This window comes from Somniosus microcephalus, chromosome 8 (genome assembly GCF_052327205.1).
Source record: "Somniosus microcephalus isolate GS21.2 chromosome 8, FLI_Smic_1.0, whole genome shotgun sequence".
NCBI lineage: Eukaryota > Metazoa > Chordata > Chondrichthyes > Squaliformes > Somniosidae > Somniosus > Somniosus microcephalus.
The window spans coordinates 73,732,272-73,756,593 of record NC_140994.1 but is presented as its reverse complement, the minus strand read 5'-3'; the positions used below and the strand labels follow the sequence as shown (position 1 = coordinate 73,756,593).

General features: G+C 45.6%; 1 protein-coding gene across 2 annotated transcripts in view; it reads right to left on the bottom strand.

Moving 5' to 3' along the window:
* The window catches only part of prkg1b (protein kinase cGMP-dependent 1b), a 1,090,349-nt gene that overhangs the window by 126,171 nt on the left and 939,856 nt on the right, over window positions 1-24,322 (bottom strand). For both annotated transcript variants that reach the window (XM_085994888.1, XM_085994889.1), the window contains exon 9: window positions 22,398-22,472. In XM_085994888.1, the coding sequence (XP_085851014.1) occupies window positions 22,398-22,472 (75 nt within the window). The remainder of the gene's footprint in view (window positions 1-22,397; window positions 22,473-24,322) is intronic.

Here is a 24,322-nt window from a genome sequence, read left to right as displayed (position 1 = left end):
ATTGTTAAAGTGGCGGAGGGTGTCCGAAGAGTCGCGGATGTAGGTGGGAAGAGACTTGTTAACATAGTCTAGAAATTGCTGTTGGTGCACTACGGGAAGGGTGAGTAACTGAGGCATAATCTGAGCTTTTGAGACTTACAAAGAAAGCAGCTGGAACACATGATCCGACAAAGCCTCGATTTTAAAATTCGCATCTTTGTTCTCAAATCTTTCCATGGCCTCGCCCCTCCCTATCTCTGAAACCTCCTCCAGCCTTAAAACTGTATGTGGAGAGAATGTTTCCACTTGTGGGAGAATCAAAAACTAGGGGCCATAAATATAAGGTAATTACTAATAAATCCAATAGGGAAATAAGGAGAAATTACTTTACTCAGAGAGCGGTTACAATGTGGAACTTGCTACCACAGGAAGTAGTTGAGGCAAATAGCTTAGATGCTTTGAAAAGGAAACTAGATGAGTACATGAGAGAAAAAGGAATAGAAAGATATGCTGAAAGGCTGAGATAAGGTAGACGGAATGGGAGGAGACTTGTGTGGAGTATGAACACCAGCACAGGCTGGAATGGCCTGTTTCTGTGCTGTATATTCTATGGAACCCTCCAAGATCTCTGTGCACTTCTAATTCTAGCCTCTTGCATAGCCTTAATTTTAATCGCGCCACCATTGGCGGCAGTGCCTTCAATGGCTTGGGCCCTAAGCTCTGAAATTCCCTCCCGAAACCTCTCTGCCTCTCTACCTCTCTCTCCTCCTTTAATACGCTCCTTAAAACCTACCTCTTTGACCAAGCTTTTGGTCACCTGTCCTAATATCTCCTTATGTGGCTCGGTGTCAAATGTTGTTTGATAACATTCCTGTGAAGCGCCTTGGGATGTTTTATTATGTTAAAGGTGCTCGATAAATGCAAGTTGTTATTGTTCAGTAGGTAGACTAAAAATGGGCTTTAATGTCTGAACAGTAGACAAGTCAATGAAAAACTAAAAGGAATAATTCCCATATTCAGCTGTGAACTCCTATTAAGAGGCATTTAAACAGCTGAAATAGCACTGTGAAGCCCAGGACAGCTGTTAGCTGAGCAGAATTGTTACAACAAAAATGGGGTGTTACAGAGAGTGGAATGGCATTTACAGCCCAGCTGCTCAAAGCTCGATGTCAAGGAGTCAGGGGGAGTGGGTGACACACTATACAGGATTGATGGACACCTGCCCAACGAGTTTTACTGCTAGCGGAATCCCAGGCTGTCAGCAAAACCCCAACAGTTAGCCAGCACACTTACTCCTTCCACAAGGGAATCACTTGGGAGTGGTAGGTTCCGTGTCACACGGCTGAAATCAAAGCACAAGCACCAACACCAACAAGCAGCACCATGCCAACTCAAGCTGCCAACACTCACACACTAGAGACCATTATCCTGAGAAATAAATATCCTGCACTTAACGTGCATCGTGTTGAGAAATTATTTGTCATTGGCTACAATATACCAGGAACCCAGTAAAAAACGCAAATAGATGATATTTGAAGAATTGAGTGTGGAAGCGTTTGGGCACAATTAATTGGCAGACAGGGTTTGTCCCTTTAAGAAATGGTGTTAAATGTAGCACTCCATGATATCCCACTTCTGCACTCCCCAACCCATGATATCCCACTTCTGCACTCCCCAACAGCCGTGGCTCAGTGGGTTGTACTGTCGCCTGAGTCAGAAGGTTGTGGATTCAAATTCCACTCAAGACTTGAGCACATAATCTAGGCTGACGCTCCAGTGCAGTACTGAGGGAATGCTGCACTGTCAGAGGTGCCGTCTTCTGGATAAAACGTTAAATGTCTGCCCTCTCAGATGGACACCAAAGATCCCATGACACTATCGATGAAGAGCAGGGGAGTTCTCCCGGTGTCCTGGCCAACATTTCTCCCTCAACCAACATCTTAAACAGATTATCTGGTCTTCTTGTTTCATTGTAGTTTGTGGGACCTTGCTGTGCACAAATTAGCTGCCGTGTTTCCTACATTACAACAGTGACTTTGGGACATCCTAAGGTCATATATAAATGTACATCTTTATTATTTTTTCAATCCCCTGATATTCTGTGCTAAAGAGTACAGAAAACAGGGAAACTTTGGACCTCCTCTGCCTCCCTGGCCACGGTTGTTCCGGATCCCACTTCTTCCGCACATTTCTTGGCATGGACAGTTTCCGTGGGTCCCTGGCAGTGGCCTGCAGCCACACAATTTCCCGCCTCCATGCGCCGTCCTCCGCCTCATCCCTGCCGGCTTTGGGTGGTAGTCGGGGAGGGGGGATTTAAGTGAGGTCAGGAGTTCATCCCTCCTCGGGGACTCATGCTGGGGGGGACGGGGAGAAATCGGCGGACGGACCATCTCACACGTCGACCCCCACAACCCCGATTCCCGCCTGAGTCAACCCAATATGATGGCGTGCTGCATTTTTACTGTATTTAAGCCTATATGTCTACTTACATGACATCAAACCCCTGCCTTCTAACTGAACTGAGTTCCATTAACTCTTCTATACAAAAGGTTAGCAGCTTCAGTAAAGCTCTTTATAGCTGTGATTCCTGGAAAATGAAGTACAATATGCGGAAAAACAGCCCTGCGTGTAACAGCTGTTACTAAGTGGCATGCTCAACCCCAGCCATTGAAAGCTTCCAATTGTGCAGAAGCTATAGGCAACAGAGATCAAAAAGTAACAATACCACAGTAAAGTCCCTTGTGGTGCCAGTCAGCTCAGATATCATTATCGACCTGCTCAAAGGGAAATAATGTTCAACCTAGTGTATCCATAGCAGGCATATTTGAATGATGGTTGGTTTTCCCTGCAGCCTCCTGTATCTTATTACAGGAGACTGGTATGATCATCATTTACATTAAACATGCTTTCATCTTCCCAGAACTGAATTCCAAAATAAACCAGAAGAGTTCATGCTGATTGGATCAGGCTATTATCCTCTGACAGCTTGTCCTGAATTCTGTCCACATCCTGCCCCACACTAAGTCCCTCTCGTCCATCACCCAATCTCCGCACTGACATACACTGGCTCCCTCTGCTCCAACGCTTCAAATCGGGACATTCTTGTGTTAAAAGCGCTATATAAACGGAAGCGGTCATCGAGTGATATACAGCTGCATGAATTTAATTGGTAAAACACAAGAACATTCACATTTTAGGAAAAGTACGTTCCACTCAAACATTTTGAATGCTTTTTTTTGTAAGATTGACCATTATGTCAGGTGACACTTTACTGTTCTGATTGCCCATCAACTTCATCAAGTAAAAATGTTTTGGAAAGTTCTCATCTCAAAACTTTCTGTGGGTTTGGGGGGTGCTGCCGAAGAAGCCTTGGTAACTTGCTTCAGTGCACCCTGTAGATCGGGGTGGGCAAAATACAGCCCGTGGGCCGTATCCGGCCCGCCAGTTCATTTATCCGGCCTGTTGGATGGGACTGAAATAGAACGCGAGCCGGAGCTCGGGCTGCACATTCGTCTGAGTTTTGCTATAAGTTTCCAGTCATTTTTGCCGTATTGCTTTATCAGCTTTTTCAACCTTTCATCTCCTTCCAAAGTCCATTTGACTTTGTACAGCTTATTTGCATCTTTGTGGTCTGGAACGTCACAACCCAAATCCTGCGAGAGTTCATCCAATTCCTCACAGAGGGGCTGATGACCCATGGGAGTAGCGAGGAGAGCTCTCTCAGGGCTACTGCAGCCTGGGGGTAGGCTGCGACTCTGAACTGGGGCATTTAAAAAAAATAAAGCTGCTGGGACCACTGCTATATGTCTGATGCAGATCTGTTTCCCATTTGTGTCACGGAGCCAGCCTAACGTCTGTCTGCAGCTCTCTCCCGCTCTGGCTCCGTGAACCACTTTTCTAAAACCCGTCAAATCCACTGCTCATCACACAAGGGTTCCAGGTAATGGCATACGATTGTAGTTCAGGACTTGTGAAGCCTCGGGCTCCCGTACTCGGCCCACTAACTTGCTCTTGTAGCCATGACATTTTATGTGGATTGTTCCAGTTGTGTTTCTGGTCAATGGTGACCCCCAGGATGTAGATGATGGGGGGACTTAACAATGATAATGCCACTGAATGTCAATGGGTGGTGGTTAGACTCTCTCTTGTTGGAGGTGGTCATTTCCTGGCACTTGTGTGGCGCGAATGTTACTTGTCACAAATCAGCCCAAGTCTGGATGTTGTCCAGGTCTTGCTGCATGCTGGCATGGACTGCTTCATTATCTGAGGAACTGTAAATGGAGCTGAACACTGTGCAATCATCAGCGAACAGCCCCACTTCTGACCTTATGATGGAGATGAAGCAGTTGAAGATAGTTCACTAACACACAATAACCAGAGGAAATTTTCCCAATATGTTTACAATATCGTAACTTGTCCTTTGATCTATTATTAGTGTAACAAAAGTAAAACTTTCTTTTTGGTCTTTTCCCACTGTATTCTTTCTGTTGGAGACAGGCAGAGAGAGGCCAGCCTGTGCGCCAGCATTAACGATAAATATGCATTTAATGCACTTGCCTTAAAACTTTAAAATAAAATGCTAAGTGTTAAACATTTAATACAGCACTACAAATCTTTACATCCAAACACACAAGGATCAAGGAAAGCTTATGGTGCCTTTGTTTCCAAAAATTATAATGCATGGAATTGATGTTTTTCCCCCAGAGTGAGATTCTCTGCGAGGGAAGAGGAAAGATTCTGTCTGCTGTTACAGTATGTAGACATGGAATGTTTCTGCAAGTGTTTCAGCCCCGACACTTCTCTTTCTCTTTTATAAGATAATATCATTTTCCTATTCTTCTCTTTCTTGGTTGAAAGGAGCCTTTTACTCAAATGAACATCCACTCTTCAATTCCATTTTATATATGCAGATTTTTAAGCTTTTGGACAATAAATACTGAAGTCTTTCTTGACCATAAAAAAAAAAAGACTTATTTAGAACCGTAGAAGCTTACAGCATAGGAGGAGGCCATTTTGGCCCATTGTATCTGTGCTGGCTCTTGGCTAAAGCAATCCAAAACTAGTTCCACTGCCCTACTGTCTCCCCATAGTCCTGTATCTTCCGCTGCTTCAAATATGATGCACGCTTCCCATAAAATATTTACTGGTCTCTCTCTCAACTACTTGCAGTGGCAAAGCATCCCATGTTCTAACAACTCTTTGTATAAAGATAGCTCTCCTAACCTCTCCACTCACTCTCTTCCAATAGTTGCCAGCCAAGGGTAAATGGGAAAGTGAAGGGGCGTGGATGAAGATACTTCAGTCTGATCTGACTAGGAACAGCTGTGATTTTCTAATTCAATGTTTGAATTCCAGTTCAAGGTCATTGAACATGGCTTCACAGCCATGAACATGATAAGTTCCTGATCTCAACCATGTCATTGTGTGGAGGTGCTAAGAAGAGAGACAACCACAAAGGATAATGGAAATCTGGAACTTACTGCCCCCAAAAAACTATTAAGGCTGGAGGTCAATTGAAAATTTCAGAACTGATTGATATATTTTTGTTAGGCAAGGGTATTAAGGATTACGGAACCAAGGTGGGTAAATAGAGTCAAGATGCAGATCAGCCATGATCTAATTGTAGGGGCTCGAGGGGCTGAATGGCCTACTCCTGTTCCTATGTTTTCAGGTTAATGTCACAAACACTTGAAGGGGCTTGAGGGGTGAATGACCTACTCCAGTTCCTATGTAACCAGACCAGGCCTATTGTGTACGCCATAACAGCCAGCTACAGAGTGGCTTTACTGAAGGTCTGGGAGCCTGTCATCTAAGATGGGTAAGCTGCATAATGGAAAATGGGGAGCAGCTCCACTGAACTGCAACAGCAAAAACCAGAAATCATGACAGTGACATTTATAAAAGTGACGCATTGCATTTAAAAGATTTAATAGTGTGAGCTACAATTTACTGGCCCAGTACTGCCCCGGAGACAACTGCTTTTCTTCATTCCATTTGGTGTATTAGTAAAAAACCTTTGCCATTTAATAATTCTTCTGTGAGCAAGGTTTAATCCCTTCTAACAAAACAGTTTAATTCGAACTAATATATTTGGCCAAACTATAGCGACTTAGTGCAGCTAATTTCAATCTTTCTGTGGACAAAAAGGAGACAGTCCCTTTTTTGTACAAACTTTCAATGTTGTAGCAATAGCTAATTAAAGGTTATCAATGCGATATATGTTTAGCCAAACATGGAAACACTTCATGTCACTCAGTCTTCGAATTCTGTTGGGAAACACTGACTTGTTTGCTTCAGCGGATGCTCGTCATGGCAACATCCATTCTGTGAAGGAGATCATGATCGCTTGCTATGAGAATGGATCAGAGGATCGCAACCTCATTTGTGACTTTGCAGACTTTAAATGGGGCAAACTTTATCTGAGTTTGTGAGCCTCGCCCGTCAGCTGCACATTCTGAGAAATCGCGGGCGTGCCACCCAGGATTTTACGCACGTTATTTGTATTCCCTCGGACAGCCATGTAGCAATTTTTGAATGAATGATACCACACTATTTCTGGTAGTAGTTTAATAATATGTCAGTATAACTTTAAGTGTCCTGGCCCTTAATTGCATTGTGCTCTTGTCAATGTTGCCCTTCCCACACCCTATACAATCTCCCACTTATAACACCATCCCTGTTATAAAGTAGCTGAATCCTGGCTGTCATGTTTCAGATTCCATTTTAAGCAATGTAGCCTAGAAATTTCGGCCTTCTGGGGCATGGAACCCTGGCACAGTTATTGCAAGGAGGGGGGGACATTGGAATTTGAGGTGGTACCAAGATCTACCAGGTTGGCATGCAGATTCCAATCGGGGCAGAAGAGGAGTGGGCACATCTTCTGCCCAACTCACTTACATTCAAGAGGTATTTTGGGGACATTTTTTAGGGGCTTTCCCGGGCCCCTCTTCAATCCAGCAGATCCCACACCTGCTGAGAGCAGACATGGGCTGTCAAAAAAGTTCCTAGATGAAATTTTCCAACGGTAACCAATCCCTGAATGCCAGCCAAAGTTCCCCACGGGAACAGATGATTATTTTACTAACCTTTTCCTTCAGCCCAATAAGGGTCTAAGGTTATCCCTCTCTGAGCACAGAATGGTGGGCACCTTGGTAGCACTTTCACAGGCATGTGTCACCCATCCTGATTATTCAAATGACCACATCTCCGTGATTTGGGATGGGGTCTTGCTGAGGCCTAGGTAGTGGAGAGAAGCCCTACTCAGCCACACTTCCAACTCCTCTCAAGGGCCCACGGAATCTCTAGGCCTGTATCTTTATTGCAGACCCATATATAGTATAGATTTGGGAGGAAAGTAACATTGATTTTTCCATTCTCAGCAGTTCCAGTACACCAGCTGGTATGTTTATTGAATGATCTAACATGGGGATTCTTGAGAAAACTATCACTGGACTTTAAAGCTTAATACAAGCAAGGGCAAAACAAGAGCTAAGGAGGGGGAAAAGAAGCCCAGGTCACTGCAGTCCGGTGTCTCGGGCTATAAAGTGCACGTGTGAATGCCGGGCAGGGAATAGGATTGGGCCCACTGTGCGCCCCTCCGCAGCAGAACATCTTGCCGACACTCACAGTATAGGTTTGCATGTGAAGAATGGCCACTTGAATGAGGTACCAGAGGCTGGTGAGGCTTGTGGAAGTGCACCCCAGCTGGAGTCATCCCCTTCAGTGGTGGAGAATAAAAGGGGAGAATTCTCTTTAAAATTAGAACAGTATTATGTGCAAAAAAAAGATGCCTTTGTTCAGTAAAGGAATACTGAAAGATTGATGATTTAAATGTTTGAACTGTTAGACCTAACTAGCACAGCAAACTTACAAGGGTGCAATTCCACAGATAAACGAAAAGGTGGATCAGGTCTTTCTGAAGTTCTGATGAGCAACTGTGATCAGCGCAGACTGTGAATTGCACCAAGTACTTCCACTAGAGGGCAAGGTTGCTTTGGATTTCAATGAATTTGCAAATTATTTGCCACGTAAATTCACTCGTGATATTCTTCTTTTGTTGTAGCATGTTAATAAAAATTCACAGATAACGAGCGCTGGAAACGCACAGGAAAACCATGGAAACTAATATCAAGTGAGAACGCAACAAAAGATTGGATGCACCATATCATAATATCGGCCTTTTGAAAACAGGTAGATAACAGCGAGACAGATCCTGATGAATACTGAGGCACAGCCATACTGGCCCCATGCTTTGGATTGTCTAACACTGAAGTCCTTCCGAAGGTCAAAGGTATCAGGGACCCCCACACAAGACCTCTCAGCCATCAGATGCCAACTAGTTTCAGAATACCACAGCAACATACCTTACTCTCCATACCAAACACCTAGGAATCGGAGACTACGGGGGGAGATTTAACCTTCCACAATGGGCTGGAGAGGGTTGGGGGTCGGGGCTATAAATACAAAAAATCGGGTAAGGAGACTCCAACCCGCCACGTACGCGCTTGCCGCCATTTTTATGGCCAGGGGTTGCTAGGCATGTCTGTGACCCTATCCTGAGAGGCAGGACATCTCATTATAATATTTCAATCAGGTTCCCACAATGCAGGGCTCGGGAAAACTGGCAGCTAAATGGAGGCGGGATTCGATGTCTCCAGAAGCGAAGTGCTTTTTATAGCATTGCTTGTGGGCCAGGAGGAGCAGGAGTGCCCCCCCCCCCCCCAGCTCCTCAAGCAAATCTCCTGCCCTGATCGAACGACCCACCCCACCCTCTAACCTTGAAATCACTCCCCTCCCCCCAGATTGCCATTCGACCCTCTCTTCTGCCACACGATCTCTCCCAGTCCCACTTCACTGCCACGCTCAAAGCACCCCATCCCCCGCCCAACTCCTGATCTTCTCCGGTTGCCGGGGACCGTCTCGAACGGTGTCCGACTGCTGCCTTGCACCGCTGGCTTTCCCGCCCGGCAGTTGTCCAGCCTGTCAATCTGACTGACTGTCGAACGGAAAACGGAGTAAAAACATGATAATGAGGTCCCGCCGCTAAATTCGACAGGACCTCAGCATTCCCGGGATTTCCGGTTTTCTGCCCCGCAATCACAATCCCCCCCCCACTCCTTTCCCGCCTCTCCGTATATATCGGGGAGTATGGACACAATGGCATAGAAATTGGTCATCGCTGTGCACATTATTCAGGCGGCAAACATGGCCAATTTTGCAGGGCTACGGCCTGCGCCCTGAAAGCGTCTGAAAAATACCCAACGCCATATTGACGGCTGCTTGAAGCAGGCGTTAAGCCCCTTGCATATGCTAATGAGAGGTCTAACGCCCGTTTTAGGTCCCCACCAATGAACTGGGCTGCCCTGAGTGCAGCAGGTGTTGCGCCTCAGGTTTTCCCAGCGTGGATGCTGCCGAGGAAGTGGCCGCCACCAAATAGGATGGGAATTTTTTTTTTTAAAGTGTTGCTGTGGAGCCAGGAGGCGCAGGAGCGCTCCTCCTAGCTCCACAGCACTCAGGAGGGACACTGCCGACCTGCGATCGGCCTCCGCCTCCCATCTCATTCTTAATGTTAGATTTCCTGACAATTGCATAATTGTACCCCGGAAATAAAAAAGAACGTAATCAAAGAAAAATGCCATTTTGAACAACAAAAGTGGATTTTTTGGGGGTAAATGCTATGAATTTCCCCTCCCTCTGTGCCCAAATTCCCAATGTGCCCTTCGGTGCAGGCAAAGCTTCGCACTGGAAGCACAAATCTGCAAAAACATGGCACCCTCGTAAATTTTTGAAAATACAAACAGTCCTGTTCTCTAAAATCTGCACTGATTTACTTCACTAAACAAAAGTGAGCTGATAAATGGGCTCAGTTTTACTTTCAACAGTGCATGCAAATGAACAGATTTCGTCTGCGATTCTTTGATGTGTTCCAGGGTATTGTGACAAAAAGCAACTGATTACTGGGCTCTCCTCTAGCACCGTAACTGCTAATATGTGTCAACAATGCTTTATTTGTTTGGATATCAAAGCCTGATTTTATACTATACATGGTACTGCCTTTTGTACATTCTGTGAAGTTGCAAGTTAATTACACAGCTCCATTCAAACTCAGTGCTTCAGTAAGTTGATCATTTTAATATCATTCTCCATCCAAGTTACCCGCAGCAGATCTATCCATCATTAAAAGCTATTTTCAATATATTTTCAATAGACTCCCTTATGAACACCCACAGCAAGCAGTCAGCTATGTGCTTACAGATGTAGAACAATCAAATTATCATGCATTTTAAAATCTTTCACAACAGTGAAATAACCTCAACATAATTGTGAATAATGCTTGGTTTATCTTACATGTACGAATTCTGAATAAGAAATTTGAATAAATCAGTTTTGAAGGGTAAAAAGGTTTTATTTGACACACTGGCTTACTGCTCGTATCTCTACCAAATGCTGTTACTATGGCGTTGTCTCCAACTATGAATATTCTTTTTGTTTTTACCCTCGCAATGCAGTAAGGAATCACGTTGTGAAAAAACAAGCCTTTGTTTGAGGGAAGTATAACTGACAGCTGTGCCAAGATCGTGCATATTTTTATTTCTTCTAATTTTTCTCATGATTTAATAACAAGATTTAATTCCCCACTCCTTTTTTCCTCCTGAATATGGTGACTGAGTATGGGGGAATGATTCCACTGCTGGTAATGGACCCGAAGTACTTCATGCAAATGGCCATTTATTGTGTATGCACCAAGACAGTGAAAGTCCATCAACTAAGGGGGAGGCCACAGAACCCAATCCTGCCTTCACTTGGTGGCCAGCCACATGCAGCTGCAGAAGGAGGCACTGGCTAGTGATCAAGAGTCAGAGCACTAATGTATTTTTCTTCTCCCTATCCTGGAGATGTTTAGATCCTGTGTAGCATTCCCACTCTCTCAGTGCCACCCTGGCTGGGATCAGTTACCTCAGCACAGTGCAGGCCCCAAATCTGGGACAGAGCCCAAACCTGGGACTTTCTGATCCAGCAGAGATATTAAACTGTTAAAATGATACCTGTGGCAAAGTAAGAGATAGGATGCAGTAAGTGTTTGTACGCCAGCAACTTAACCCCGGTGTTCTCGAGGTGTGGCTCTAACCAGGATCTCACGGGGGTATTTGAGTAATTTCCTTTTTCTTCATTCTCCTGCCCCCTGTGCTTGTAGATGAGAGGGTGGCCACATGGTGTGCTGCCAATGTAGCCCCTCATTCTTCCTGCAACCAGAAGCCAGGCAGGTGCTACACTATGATTCTCCCTCTCTCCTTCTGGGTTCAGTAATAAACATCTTGTTTTTGGTTTGTCCTCTTACATGGTCCTTTACTCCCCTCCCCAACAATAACTGAAATTGAAGTTGCCCCTTTTGTCAAGGTATTTAGGTGTTACAGTCCCATAACAGGGGTGCATTAGCCAACTAACATATCACTTGGTCCTGAATAATGATAAATGCTGTCAGGAACAAAGCCCGGATTTTAACCCGACCCGCCTAGCGCGAATGGGGCGGGTTCGATCAGATGCCTGTTTCACTGTCACTGGACAGTAAAGTTGGACAGGGTGTAAAATCTAGGCTGACACTCCAGTGCAGTACTGAGGGAGTGCTGCACTGTCAGAGGTGCCGTCTTTCGGATGAGACATTAAACGGAAGCCCCGTCTGCTCTCTCAGGTGGATGTAAAAGATCCCATGGCACTATTTCGAAGAAGAGCAGGGGAGTTATCCCTGGTGTCCTGGCCAATATATATCCCTCAACCAACATCTCTAAAAAAAAAACAGATTATCTGATCATTATCACATTGCTGTTTGTGGGAGCTTGCTGTGTGCAAATTGGATGCCACATTTCCTACATTACAACAGTGTCTACACTCCAAAAAGTACTTCATTGGCTGTAAAGCGCTTTGGGACGTCCTGAGGATGTGAAAGGTGCTATATAAATACCGGTCTTTCTTTCTTTCTAATTTCTGGAAATGTACTCTGGAGCTTTGTGGAAATAGAACATTTAACTTAAGTGAACGTTTCTTCTCTTGATAGCATCTCACTGCATTCCTTCACCATTAATGGCATTCAAAACCCCCAGCGGTACCTGTAATTGCTTCTCTGTTACACACTGCTAATACAGTTCCATTATGAGTCAGTTCACCTCGCTGCAGGAATGCTGAATGGAGCATCCGATATGAGAGATTCTGGCAAAACAGATGGGACTGAATAGCAACTGGCTGAACAGCTTTGCTTTCAGAGAACACGCCATGATGACTGTGTATGATTCCTCAATTATACCCACTGCCATAATCCTGGTTTGCTTCAGTCCGATTATTAGAGCTGCCCTGGGTGTGCTCAGCTTGAGCTTGAATCAGGGCTGAAATGAAATGATCCCTTGTGGTGTGTCTACTCAACGTTGGTACTGATCCAGCATCTGTAATTCAGGTGGGTGTACTGCTCATCAGAGATAACCCAGCCCATGATGCGTAGCACAGCCAGAGCCCAAACTCAGTGCTGAGAACATCAGAACATAAGAAGAGCAAGCAGGAGCAGGCCATACGGCCCTTTGAGCCTGCTCCGCCATTCAATGAGATCATGGCTGATCATTGACCTCAACTCTACTTTCCCACGTGCACTTATACTGCCTGTTAGAAAATATTCATCAGCCACATTAATCACTTCTTTTTAAAATGGCAGGTGCCCAACATGCACCTGGTAAGGATCACAGGTCATCTTATTGATGTTGAAGTCACTGAGATTTTCAGGACCCATCATTATCATCCACAAAGGACAGACAATTTCTTGGAGAGCTGATTGCAGATTTTATTGCTCTACAAACTTGCAACCGATGCCCTTGCGATTCTTTAGCCTTTTCTGAGAGAGTCATTGTGCACTGAGGACATGGGATGCACTGACAGCTGGCCTCCATACTGACAGTCCCAGCGCCAGCCAATGGGCCAAAGAACCAGTGACGCAGCTCCCACAGCAAGCTGGAGCTCTGCGCATCATGCGGGTGAATTCCCCCGGAGCCCCACCCACTCCGCTGCTGCAACCTCACCGCAAGTACAGGGATGGCCCTGTTGACGCTCGCAAATGGGGTTTGTGCTGCACTTGCGGTGAAGTTACGGTACAGAGCGGGAGAAACTCCAATTTCACGGGATCATCTGAGATTTTCAACTTCAATTTCTATAACATCTCCAACACCTTGTGTTTATGCTTCACTTTTAACATGGTAAAAGACCTAAAGGCATTGCATTGAAGCAAATGTAGATGCTGAGCAGCTTTACGAGAAGGGTTAGAGCGGGAAGGAGATTAAAAGCATGGTCAAAGAGATAGCATAGGTTTTGAGAAGGTCTCTGAAGGATGGGAAGAGAGGTTACAAGGAGTAGGGATTTAGGGAGAGAGTACCAGATTGTGAAGTCAGGACAGCAGAACACTCTGCCCATAAAGGAGGAATGGGGCGGCGGGAAGGAGACAAAAGTGTCCAAATTAGGGAGAACAGAAGGCCCACCCTGGTACGTAGGGCTGGAGGAGATTGCAGAGGCAGGCAGGGATGGGATCTGTAAACAAAACTAGGACATAGAATTCAGTGTGTTGAGGGTGAGCAGCCAATGGAGGTTGGTGTGGCCAGGGATGATAGGGGGACTTAGTGCTGGACAGCATCTGGTAAATGAATTTTGGACAAGTTGGAGTTTCTGCGAGATAGAATGTGAAAAGCTGGTGAGGAAATCATTGGAGAAGTCAAGCCTAGAAGTTACATAGGCTTGACTGACTGATTCAGCATCGCTCCCAGATACCGGAAGCATTTTATACTGTTCGCTATTCGTCTGATGCAGTGGGTAGACATTTCGAAGACATGCACCAAACTGGTGTTACAGTGTGTCGGGTGTGTGAGGCTGAAGCTGAGTGAGACCACCTGCTAAGGTAATCACAAAGATCAGAAAAATAAGTAGGGAGTGAGTGCTGCATTGTCGAAGGTGCTCTCTTTTGGATGAGACTTCTGTCTGCTCAGGTGGACACAAAAGATCCCATGCACTATTTGAAGAAAAATAGGGAGTGCTACCAGTATCCTGGCCAACATTCCTCCCTCACCTCGCACCACCAAAAACAGATTATCTGGTTATTCATCTGCCCTCTCGGGTGGACGTAAAAGACCCCGTGGCACTATTCGAAGAAAAGCAGGGGAGTTCTCCCTGTGTCCCAGCTAATATTTATCCCTCAACCAACATCACTAAAACAGATTATCTGGTCATGTTTCTCATTGTTGTTTGTGGGATCTTGCTGTGTGCAAATTGGCTGGCCCATTTCTTACATTACAACAGCGACTTCATTGGCTGTGAAGGCTTTGGGATGTCCTGAAGTTGTGAAAGGCGCTATAGAAATGCAAGTTCTTTCACTTCTTTATGTATTCATTTTTTATGAGTGGGACTTTGTGTGCAAATTGGCAGCTGCCTTTGGCCACAAAATAACAGTGACTGGACTTCAGAAGTAACTGTTTGGTTGTCATGCACCTTGAGATATCCTGAGGATGCAATAAGGTGTTATATAAATGCAAGTTCTTTCTTACATATCTTGTTCGACAGTGCTGCTCGAAATGATCAGAGTTTTATAAAGTTTAAGGTTGGCTCATGTGAACTATCCAGCCAAGCGCACTGAGGCGTATCAAAGATGCTGTGCAAAAACCAAATGACATTTCATCTTCAAGACTGTGAACTGGTTCCATTATATATTAAACGGTTGCTAAGCAGATAAACAGCAGATGCTGATTCTTGTACACTTGGAATGATTCCGGGTCTCAAAGACAAACCTGTTCAACCCTAATGAGTCCAGTGTCGCATCCCCTTTCTGTGTAACCTTGTTTTGAAAACACTGCCCCAGATTCTGGCCAAGGCTCTGACAGGAAAGTAATTCATAATCACCACTTTCAATTTCTGGAATTATTGTGGATTTTGACCACACAGATGCAAAAAGTTATTTTTTTCTGCATCAAAGGGTCGGGAGAGCATTTGGAGAAAGTAAGCTGTGGTAAGGCTAAATGAATGCCACCAGATTTGTCTAACATGGACACAATGCCAAGTGGGAGATCAGCAGCGCCACGCCAATTGCTCCAGTTTAGACTTCATCTCATTACGTTTACCTGCTGCAGTTCTCATGTCTGCTGCCGCTCAAACAGTGATGATGATAATCATAATCCTCATCATCATTACGACCGATGCTGGCAATCCAGTGTGGTCCGGCTGGACAGCATCTCCTCATGAATGCAGGCAAGGTAAGTGGCAAAAAGCATTTAGCTAATGATGGCCGCAGAGCCTGAGACAGAAGACAATGACAACGCAAAGGCAGCTACTTTAAATGCCACGTAAAACATTCCAGAGAGAAGCTGGGTTCTCAGTTGCCCAAATATCCAGAGACAAATTTGAAAGCATAGTGTCTCTTTCCCCTTGTATCTCGTAACTCAATCCCCAAAAGCCAAAACATTTGTAGATCTAACTGGAGGATCATTATAAAGTCATTTACACATTAAAAACATTCATCTGAAAACTCAATAAACAATGTCCCATCAAAGCGAGAATGATTAACAGCTAAACTATTAGCTGCAATTATTTTCAGTTCTTATTGGGTGTGAGCCAATGGCACAAAAAACAGCCCATAATTTCACAATCTCACTCTGAGGATCTCAAGAATTCCTGGTGTAGGAAATGGAATAAAAGAAAGAAAGAAAGAATACAACGCACGGGAGGAGTAGGGAATAGTGCTGTGGGGCTGGAGGTACGAGGGATTCCTGGGAATTTCCTTGGAGCTACAGGGTGTGTGCTGCACTTCCAGTGAAGGTATGGCAGTGTAACAGAGCCAGTCCAGTTAAGGTTTGGCACAGCTAATGACAGAAATAACAAACTTCTATTCAGTATCAGAGTCAATGGTACTCAGTTTTACTGTAGACCTCACCTCAGACTCTAGCTCGTGTCTTTCACTCCTTAGCCAGACCTACCATTATATAGAGTACAAAAGCAAGGAAGTTATGATGAACCTTTATAAAGCACAGGTTCGGCCTCAACTGGAGTATTGGCCCTGAAATTAGATCGGGGGCTTGCCGCGCGTGCAAGCCCCCGATCTGCACTCACCCTGCGCGCCGACATCTGAAGCCCGGGCCTGCTTGCATTTCCTTTCACAGGCCCGGTTCAGCTGTCGGCGCACTGTGCTAACCTGATCCAGCGGCGTAGTTAGTGCGATGTGCCGGCTGGGATCAGGTGAGCACTGTGCAGCCAATCAGGGGAGGGGAAACTCATTCATGAGTTTGACAGTAAGAGCTGCCAAACTCATGAAAACTATGGGGGCCCAAAACACTATTTAAACTTTAAATAAAAATTTAAAAAAACATCCCAATCATTAAATTAAGTATAAATAAGTTTAAAAAAATAATTTAAACAATAATTTTTTTTTTTTGAAAAAAATAAATTTTTAATAAAAAGGGTCTAAAACTAAACTTACCTTATTGTAGATTCTTTAAAATAATAAACCTGTGGGAAAAAAAATTCTAAATTGCACTAAAACACCACTTACCTGTAAAAATAAATACTTACGTGTGCTTTTTACAAGCGTAAAGACCGGAGGCCTTTGCACATGCGCAAATCCCCCAAAACAGAGGAAATCCAAGACGCACACGCTGCCCCCTACAGCGCACCCGCTAGCCTCTTCAACTCTTGGGCTGGAGGAGAGGAAATGCCGGTTTTCAGCGCATGCGCTGTGCATGCTGAAAACCGGCATTTCCTCCGGCCAGACGCGTGAGTACCCTTTCCGTACTCACGCATTTGGGGAGGAATTACTGCCCCAATGTGTCCAATTCTGGGCACCTCACTTTAGGAAGGGTGTGAAGGCCTTAGAGAGGGTGCAGAAAAGAATGGTTCCAGGGATGAGGGACTTCAGTTACGTGAATAGACTGGAGAAGCTGGGGTTGTTCTCCTTAGAGCAGTGAAGGTTGAGAGGAGATTTGATAGAGGTGTTCAAAATCATGAAGGGTCTAGACAGAGTAGATAAGAACATAAGAAATAGGAGCAGGAATAGGCCACTTGGCCCCTCGAGCCTGCTCCGCCATTCAATAAAATCAATGCTGATCTTGGGCTCAAAGCCACTTCCCCGCCTGCTCCCCATAACCCTTCACTTCCTTATCTTGCAAAAATCTGTCTCTCTCCACCTTAAATGTATTTAATGACCGAGCCTCCACAGCTCTCTGGGGCAGAGAATTCCACAGATTTATGACCCTCTGAGAGAAGAAATTCCTCCTCATCTCAGTTCTAAAAGGGCGACCCTTTATTCTAAAACTGTACCCCCGCGTTCTAGATTTCCCCACGAGGGGAAACATCCTCTCTGCATCTACCTTGTCGAGCCCCCTCAGTACCTTATATGTTTCAATAAGATCACCTCTCATTCTTCTAAACTCCAATGAGTATAGGCCCAGCCTGCTCAACCTTTCCTCATAAATCAGCCCCCTCATCTCTGGAATTAACCTAGTGAATCGTCTCTGAACTGTCTCCAATGCAAGTATATCCTTCCTTAAATAAGGAGACCAAAACTGTATGCAGTACTCGAGGTATGGTCTCACCAATACCCTGTACAGTTGTAGCAGGACTTCCCTGCTTTTATACTCCAACCCCTTCGATAGAGAGACACTGTTCCCATTGGTGGTATGGTCGAGAACCAGAGGACGCAGATTTAAGGTGCTTGGCAGAAGAACCAACGGAGACATGAGGAAAATTTTTTTTATGTTGCGAGTGGTTAGGATCTGGAATTAACTGCCTGAAAGGGTGGTGGAGGCAGATTCACTTGTGGCCCTCAAAAGGGAATTGGATGAGTACCTGAAAGAAAAAAAATTGCAGGGCTATGGGGAAAGGGTGGGGGAGTGGGACTAGCTGAAGTGCTCTTGCAGAGAGCCGGCATGGGCTCGACGGGCTGAATGGCCTCCTTCGGTGCTGTAACCATTCCATGATCCTCAGTGTTTACCACTCTGACGTTACCTGGCACTTTAACCGATGACTTATAAATATGGCAGGATGTTAACTTGGGACAAAGTAAGTGACTGGTTAAAATTCTACATTTGTCAAGGGTGGTTTCTGGTGTTTGAGAGTTTAAACACCTACAGATACATCAGAACAGTGAGATAGACTGAGTTATTAAACAGAGAGAGGCAGGGTTATGAAACAGAGATACAGTAAGATAGACTGTGCATTGGAACATCCTAAGGTCATGAAAGGAGCTAGATAAATGCAAATTCTTTCTTAGCATCTCTGTCTTGTCACCTGCCACTCTGCCATCAAAAACCTGGGTGGGATTGCACTTGCCTGGTTCCATTCTTATCTATACAGTCGTAGCTAGAATATCACCTGCAATGGCTTCTTTTCCCACTCCTGCACCATTACTTCTGCAGTTCCCCAAGGATCTATTCTTGGCCCCCTCCTATTTCTCATCTACAAGCTGCCTCTCGACGATATCATCCAAAAACACAGCATCAGGTTCCACATGTACATTGATGACATCCAGCTCTACCTCCTCACCACCTCCCTCGACCCCTCCACTGCCTCTAATTTGTCCTGCTACTTGTCCGACATCCAGTAGTGGATGAGCAGACATTTACTCCAATTAAATATTGGGAAGACCGAAGCCATTGTCTTCAGTCCCCGCCACAAATTCCATTCCCTAGCCACCAACTCCACCTCTCTCCATGGTCACTGTCTGAGGCTGAACCAGACTGTTCGCAACCTTGGCATCCTATCTGACCCTGAGATGAGCTTCCGATCACATATCCTCTCCATCACCAAAACCACCTACTTCCACCTACGTAACATTGCCCGTTTCCACCCCTGCCTCTGCTCATCTGCTGCTGAAACCCTCATCCATGTCTTTGTTACCTATGGACTTGACTATTCCAATGCTGTCCTGGCCGGCCTCCCATCTTCCACCCTCCGTAAACTTGAGCCCATCCAAAACTCTGCGACCCGTACCCTAACTCGCGCCAAGTCCCGTTCACCCATCACCCCTGTGCTCGCTAACCTATATTGACTCTCGGTCCGGCAATGCCTCGATTTTAAAATTCTCATCCTTGTTTTCCAAGTCTCTCCATGGCCTTGTTCCTCCCCATCTCTGGAACCTCCTCCAGCCCTACAACCCTCAAAGATCTCTGCGCTCCTCCAATTCTAGCCTCTTGGGCATCCCTGATTTTGTTCGCTCCACCACTGGCACCCGTGCTTTCAGCTGCCTGGGCCCTAAGCTCTGTAATTCCCTCCCTAAACCTCTCTGCATCTCTACCTCTCTCTCTTCATTTAAGATGTTCCTCAAAACCTACCTCTTTGACTAAGCTTTTGGTCTCCTGTCTTAATATCTTATGTGGCTCAGTGTCAAATCTTGTTTGATATCGCTCCTGTGAAGCGCCTATGTTCAAGCGCTATATAAATGTAAGTTGTTGTTGGTGCAGTACCACAGTCTACCTGCTGCCGCTACTACTTTGAGCAATGACAAATAATAGAGCAGCGCCACCAGCAGTGGTTCAGTGGTACTGCAGGGCAAAGCCTTATGTCATAGAGTCATAGAGTCATAGGCCTAGAAATTGAGTTTTGGCTTAGCCAGGGCTTTAGCGCCGGAAGTTAGTGCCGGCGCTAAGTCCCCCTGCGCGCGCCAAAAATTCAGCAGGGCCGCGCCCAAACGGCTGCCGGCGCTACTGAAGGGTCTTTGCGGCGGTAAATCGGCGCTAACTGCCGTTTCGCGCCGCAATTCCGGCGCTGCGGCACCCGATGCGGTGCGGCAGGCTCGGGAAGTGCAGGCCTCCTCCTTCCCTTAAGGAGGAGCTGCCTGCACCCGATCGCGGCCCGCGAAAATCTTTTAAAAAATGAGCCCGGCACCTCGGACAAGTGCCGGGCTTGCTTCTGTTCCGGGGGGGGGGGGGGGGGGGGGGAAGTCCGGGGAGGGAGCTGCGGCCAGGCGGCCGGCGGGAAAGCGGCCGGCCGCCGCGGGGCCTTTAATGCGCCGGCGCAAAGACTCATAAGACTCTGTTGCCAGAGTCTTAGTTGCGGCTGTCACGGGCGAGGCGGCCGCAACTGAATTTCGGCGCTGGGGCCCGTCGGCATGGCAACCGGGACGCTGCGCACACCGATGACGTCATCGGTGCCGGCGCAGCGCTACCGGTCTACCGCGGCGTAAGGGCCCCAGGCAATTTCGGCGCCGGCGCCAAATGCAGCGCTAGGCCCTCTAGCGCCGCAAAATCGGCGCTAAGGGCACTCAATTTCTAGGCCATAGAGTTTTACAGCACAGAAAGAGGCCCTTCGGCCCATCGTGTCTGCGCCGCCCATCCATCCCTGTCCAGTCTAATCCCATTTTCCAGCATTTGGTCCATAGCCTTGTATGCAATGGCATTTCAAGTGCTCATCCAAATGCTTCTTGAATGTTGTGAGGGTTCCTGCCTCCACCACCCTTTCAGGCATTGAGTTCCACATTCCAACCACCCTCTGGGTGAAAAAGTTCCTCCTCAAATCCCCTCTAAATCTCCTGCCCCTTACCCTGAATCTATGCCCCCTTGTTATTGACCCCCCCACTAAGGGGAAAAGTTCCTCTTTATCTACCCTATCTATGCCCCTCATCATTTTGTACACCTCAATCAGGTCCCCCCTCAGCCTTCTCTGCTCCAAGGAAAACAACTCCAGCCTGTCCAGCCTCTCTTCATAGCTGAGGCGCTCCATCCCAGGTAACATCCTGGTGAATCTTCTCTGCACCCTCTCCAAAGCAATCACATCCTTCCTATAGTGAGGCGACCAGAACTGCACACAGTACTCCAGCTGTGGCCTCACCAGCGTTTTGTACAGCTCCATCATAACCTCCCTGCTCTTATATTCTATGCCTCGGCTAATGAAGGCAAGTATCCCATATGCCTTTTTAACCACCTTATCTACCTGCTCCGCTGCCTTCAGGGATCTATGTACATGTACACCAAGGTCCCTCTGACCCTCTGTACTTCCTAGGGTCCTACCACTCATTGTGTATTCCCTTGCCTTATTTGTCCGTCCAAAATGCATCACCTCGCACTTTTCAGGGTTAAATTCCATTTGCCACTTTTCCGCCCATCTGACCAACCCGTTTATATCGTCCTGTAGCCGGAGGCTTTCCTCCTCGCAATTTACCACCCCACCAATTTTCGTGTCATCTGCGAACTTACTGATCATACCTTTTACATTCTCATCCAAATCATTTATGTGTTTGAGGTGTGTGATTTTATTTCAAAATCACATGGACTTTAATAATGGCAACGATAACCTGGAGTAGATCAGCTTTTGCAAACAGGAGCATCGCAACTCTAGGAGTGGCACAGAAATAGAAAATGTATTGTCATTTAAGTGATCACAAATTTCAGAGAAACAGGAGGAGGCCATACAGCCCCTCGGTCCTGCTCCGTCATTCATTTAGATCATCACAAATCTGCACTCAACTCCATTTACCCGCCTCTTCTCCATATCCCTCGATAACCTTATTAAACAGAAATCTATCTATCTCAGTCTGGAAAGCACCAATTGACCCCCAGCATTCACAGGCTTTTTTGAGGGGCTGGGGCGGGGGGGTGGTGGGCGGCGGCACGGGGTAGAGTTCCAGATTTCCACTGTCCTTTGTGTGAAAAATGTGTTTCCTGATTTCACTCCTAAATGGGCTAGCTGTAATTTTAGGATTATCTATCCTGGCGCAACCGTCTGTGTTGCACTTTGTCCTCATTTCTCGGACTTTCCATTGCTATTGCGCATCAGCGGGATAAACTCTCTCATCTCATATTACAATCTGTGTCAAAGCCTTTTGTCTACTCATTTTGTACTTGCTACAATATTCTGTGAAACAAATCCGTTGTTCAGTGCATAATTGGAAATACTGATTGAGATCCAATCGCTGTGAACTTTTGAATGATATGCCATCATTACAGCCTGGCTAAGAATCGACTAAGCTCATTCCCAGTAATAGTATGCAGAATAAAGAGATTGGAACCACTGGGTTACAAACACAATCCCTCATAGCAACAGGCAAAGTCAGCTAACCAGAAACATGTTAAACCAAAATATGAGAAGCTAAATAAAGTGAATCTGCTCCTCAAGTGTAAATCAAACAAGCATTATTGATCACAACTAGCTCCATTGGTGTCTCTCACTCATTCTTCTGGCTCAAATGACAATCCCAATTCCGTTACTAAAATGGTGTCGAGAACTAATGTTGCAGTTTTCTAAGTACATGATTGTGATTTCTCCGGTTAAACGTACATCACGCTGAAGAGGTTTTGAGCTCTCGTCACATGAAACTAAAGGGATTTTTCTCCAGACTAGTGACGTCTGTTTAACCACCAGCTGCAGAGGACAAGAATGGCATAGGTACAGTTCAAGGAGATATATGATCGACATACTTAGCTTTAGCTTCAGCGTCTTCGTAGGCTTTGTTGGAAACATCTTCCAGGCCTCCGATCAGGTGTTTGAATGAGCTGTAACAGTCAGAACACAGCTTTCAGCAAATCCACATTCTTATCGAACAATGGAAAATGAAAAAATGAGTGAACACACGGCAGGAATATAATGAACTGCTCTTCTAACATTTAATGTCAGGACAATCTGACACACACCCATAGATACACGCACATGCATGTATACACACACATACATGCACATGCACGTATACATACTCACACGCAAACATATACATGCACACGCACACACATACATGCACATGCACATATACACACACGCACACATATATACACACACGCACACATACATACATGCACACATACATACATGCACACACACGTGCACACACACACACATTCAGCCTTCAATTTTTGAAATGGAATGTATTTTTAATATTTCATATTTTCGCAATGAAAAATATTTTGCCTGTCCAAACTACCAAAGAGCTTTAAAACCCACAGGTTTTGTGTCTGTGCTTGCACTATCAACAAGTCAGTTGAAAGAGCAGTCAGATCCTACAGACAGGGGCTGATGTAAACTGGCAGTCAAGGGCTTCCAAACTGACGTGATGTCAAAAATCATTCAACTGGGGAGGGATAAACGGGGAGAGAGAGGATGTGGAAATAAAGGCTTTGGTGTATATTCAGTGAGGTTTCCTGGGAGAAGAGGAAAGCAGGGAGTGAGAGCCGGTCACCATGGGTACCAGTCCTCCACCAGGGCGTTTGCAGAACTGGTGGGAATCATTAGAAATAACCAGAGATAAAAAGGAAATGAAAACTTCAAATGATGAAACAACGGGCTGGATTTTGCCAGCCCTGGGGAAGCGGGTTTGGAGGCGGGGCTGCTGGGAAAATGGCAGAATCTGGGGGCGCGTGCCCATCCCGCCCCCAATCCACCTCCGTGCCATCTTCCCAGGCAGTTATGTTCTGGACCAATGGACATTTTTACATGCAGTAGCACCCTCTGGTGGTGGTTATTGTGTTAGCAGTTTGTATGCTGGAAAGGTCATCTGATCTTTCTACCTTTCTTCCTGTGAGAGGTCATTTGACCTTCGTACCTTTCTTCCTGTGTAACACAGGAAGTAGAATTCCAGGAAGAACCTGGCAGTAATGGAGGATTCCATAAGGGTTTTACAATCCAATGTAATCTGATTTCATATGTTAGGCCAAGCGCAATATCTGTGAGTATCTTTGTTCCTTAGCATAATAGCAACGTTGTCAGAGTAGTATTTTGACAATAATATGTTTATAAAAGGTTAATATTTGATAGTTACAGAAGTGAGTCCAAATGTTAGTTAGTTATACAATTAATCTATTCTACTGTTGTAAATATGTTTATATCTTTTGTAATATCAAATGTATAGTACTCAGTTTATGTACAAAACATACTTTATCTTTGTTTACAGTTTCAAAAATTTGTTCAAGTAAAGCTTCAAAACAGCAAACGGCTTCACGAAGAATTATTTTGAATAAGCGTTTAACTTGCTGGATAACTAGATAGGAGCACGTCTAGCGCGGCCAGTACAAGTTAAGAGGATTATCCCCATTTTTCCACCAGAGGCGCGGGCTTCCCGCCAGGGTCACCGAGGCGAGCAGTGTGTCTGCGGGGGTCTGCGGGGTCCAAAAGTGTGCTGTGGAGGTAAGTGATGGGGGCAAGTGTGGAGAGGTAATTATGTGAGGTGAGTGGAAAGTGATAGAAAATGTTTACTTACCTTTGTTTCTTCCTGCAGGCTTCAACAGTTGGGGATGTGGAGAGTCTTGCATCTCACCGGCTGAGATGACAGATGGTTGCTGCATTCTCCGATGCAACAGCCATCTAATTTCTGCTCACAAAAGAGGTTTGATGAGTCTCGAATACAAGAACTCAT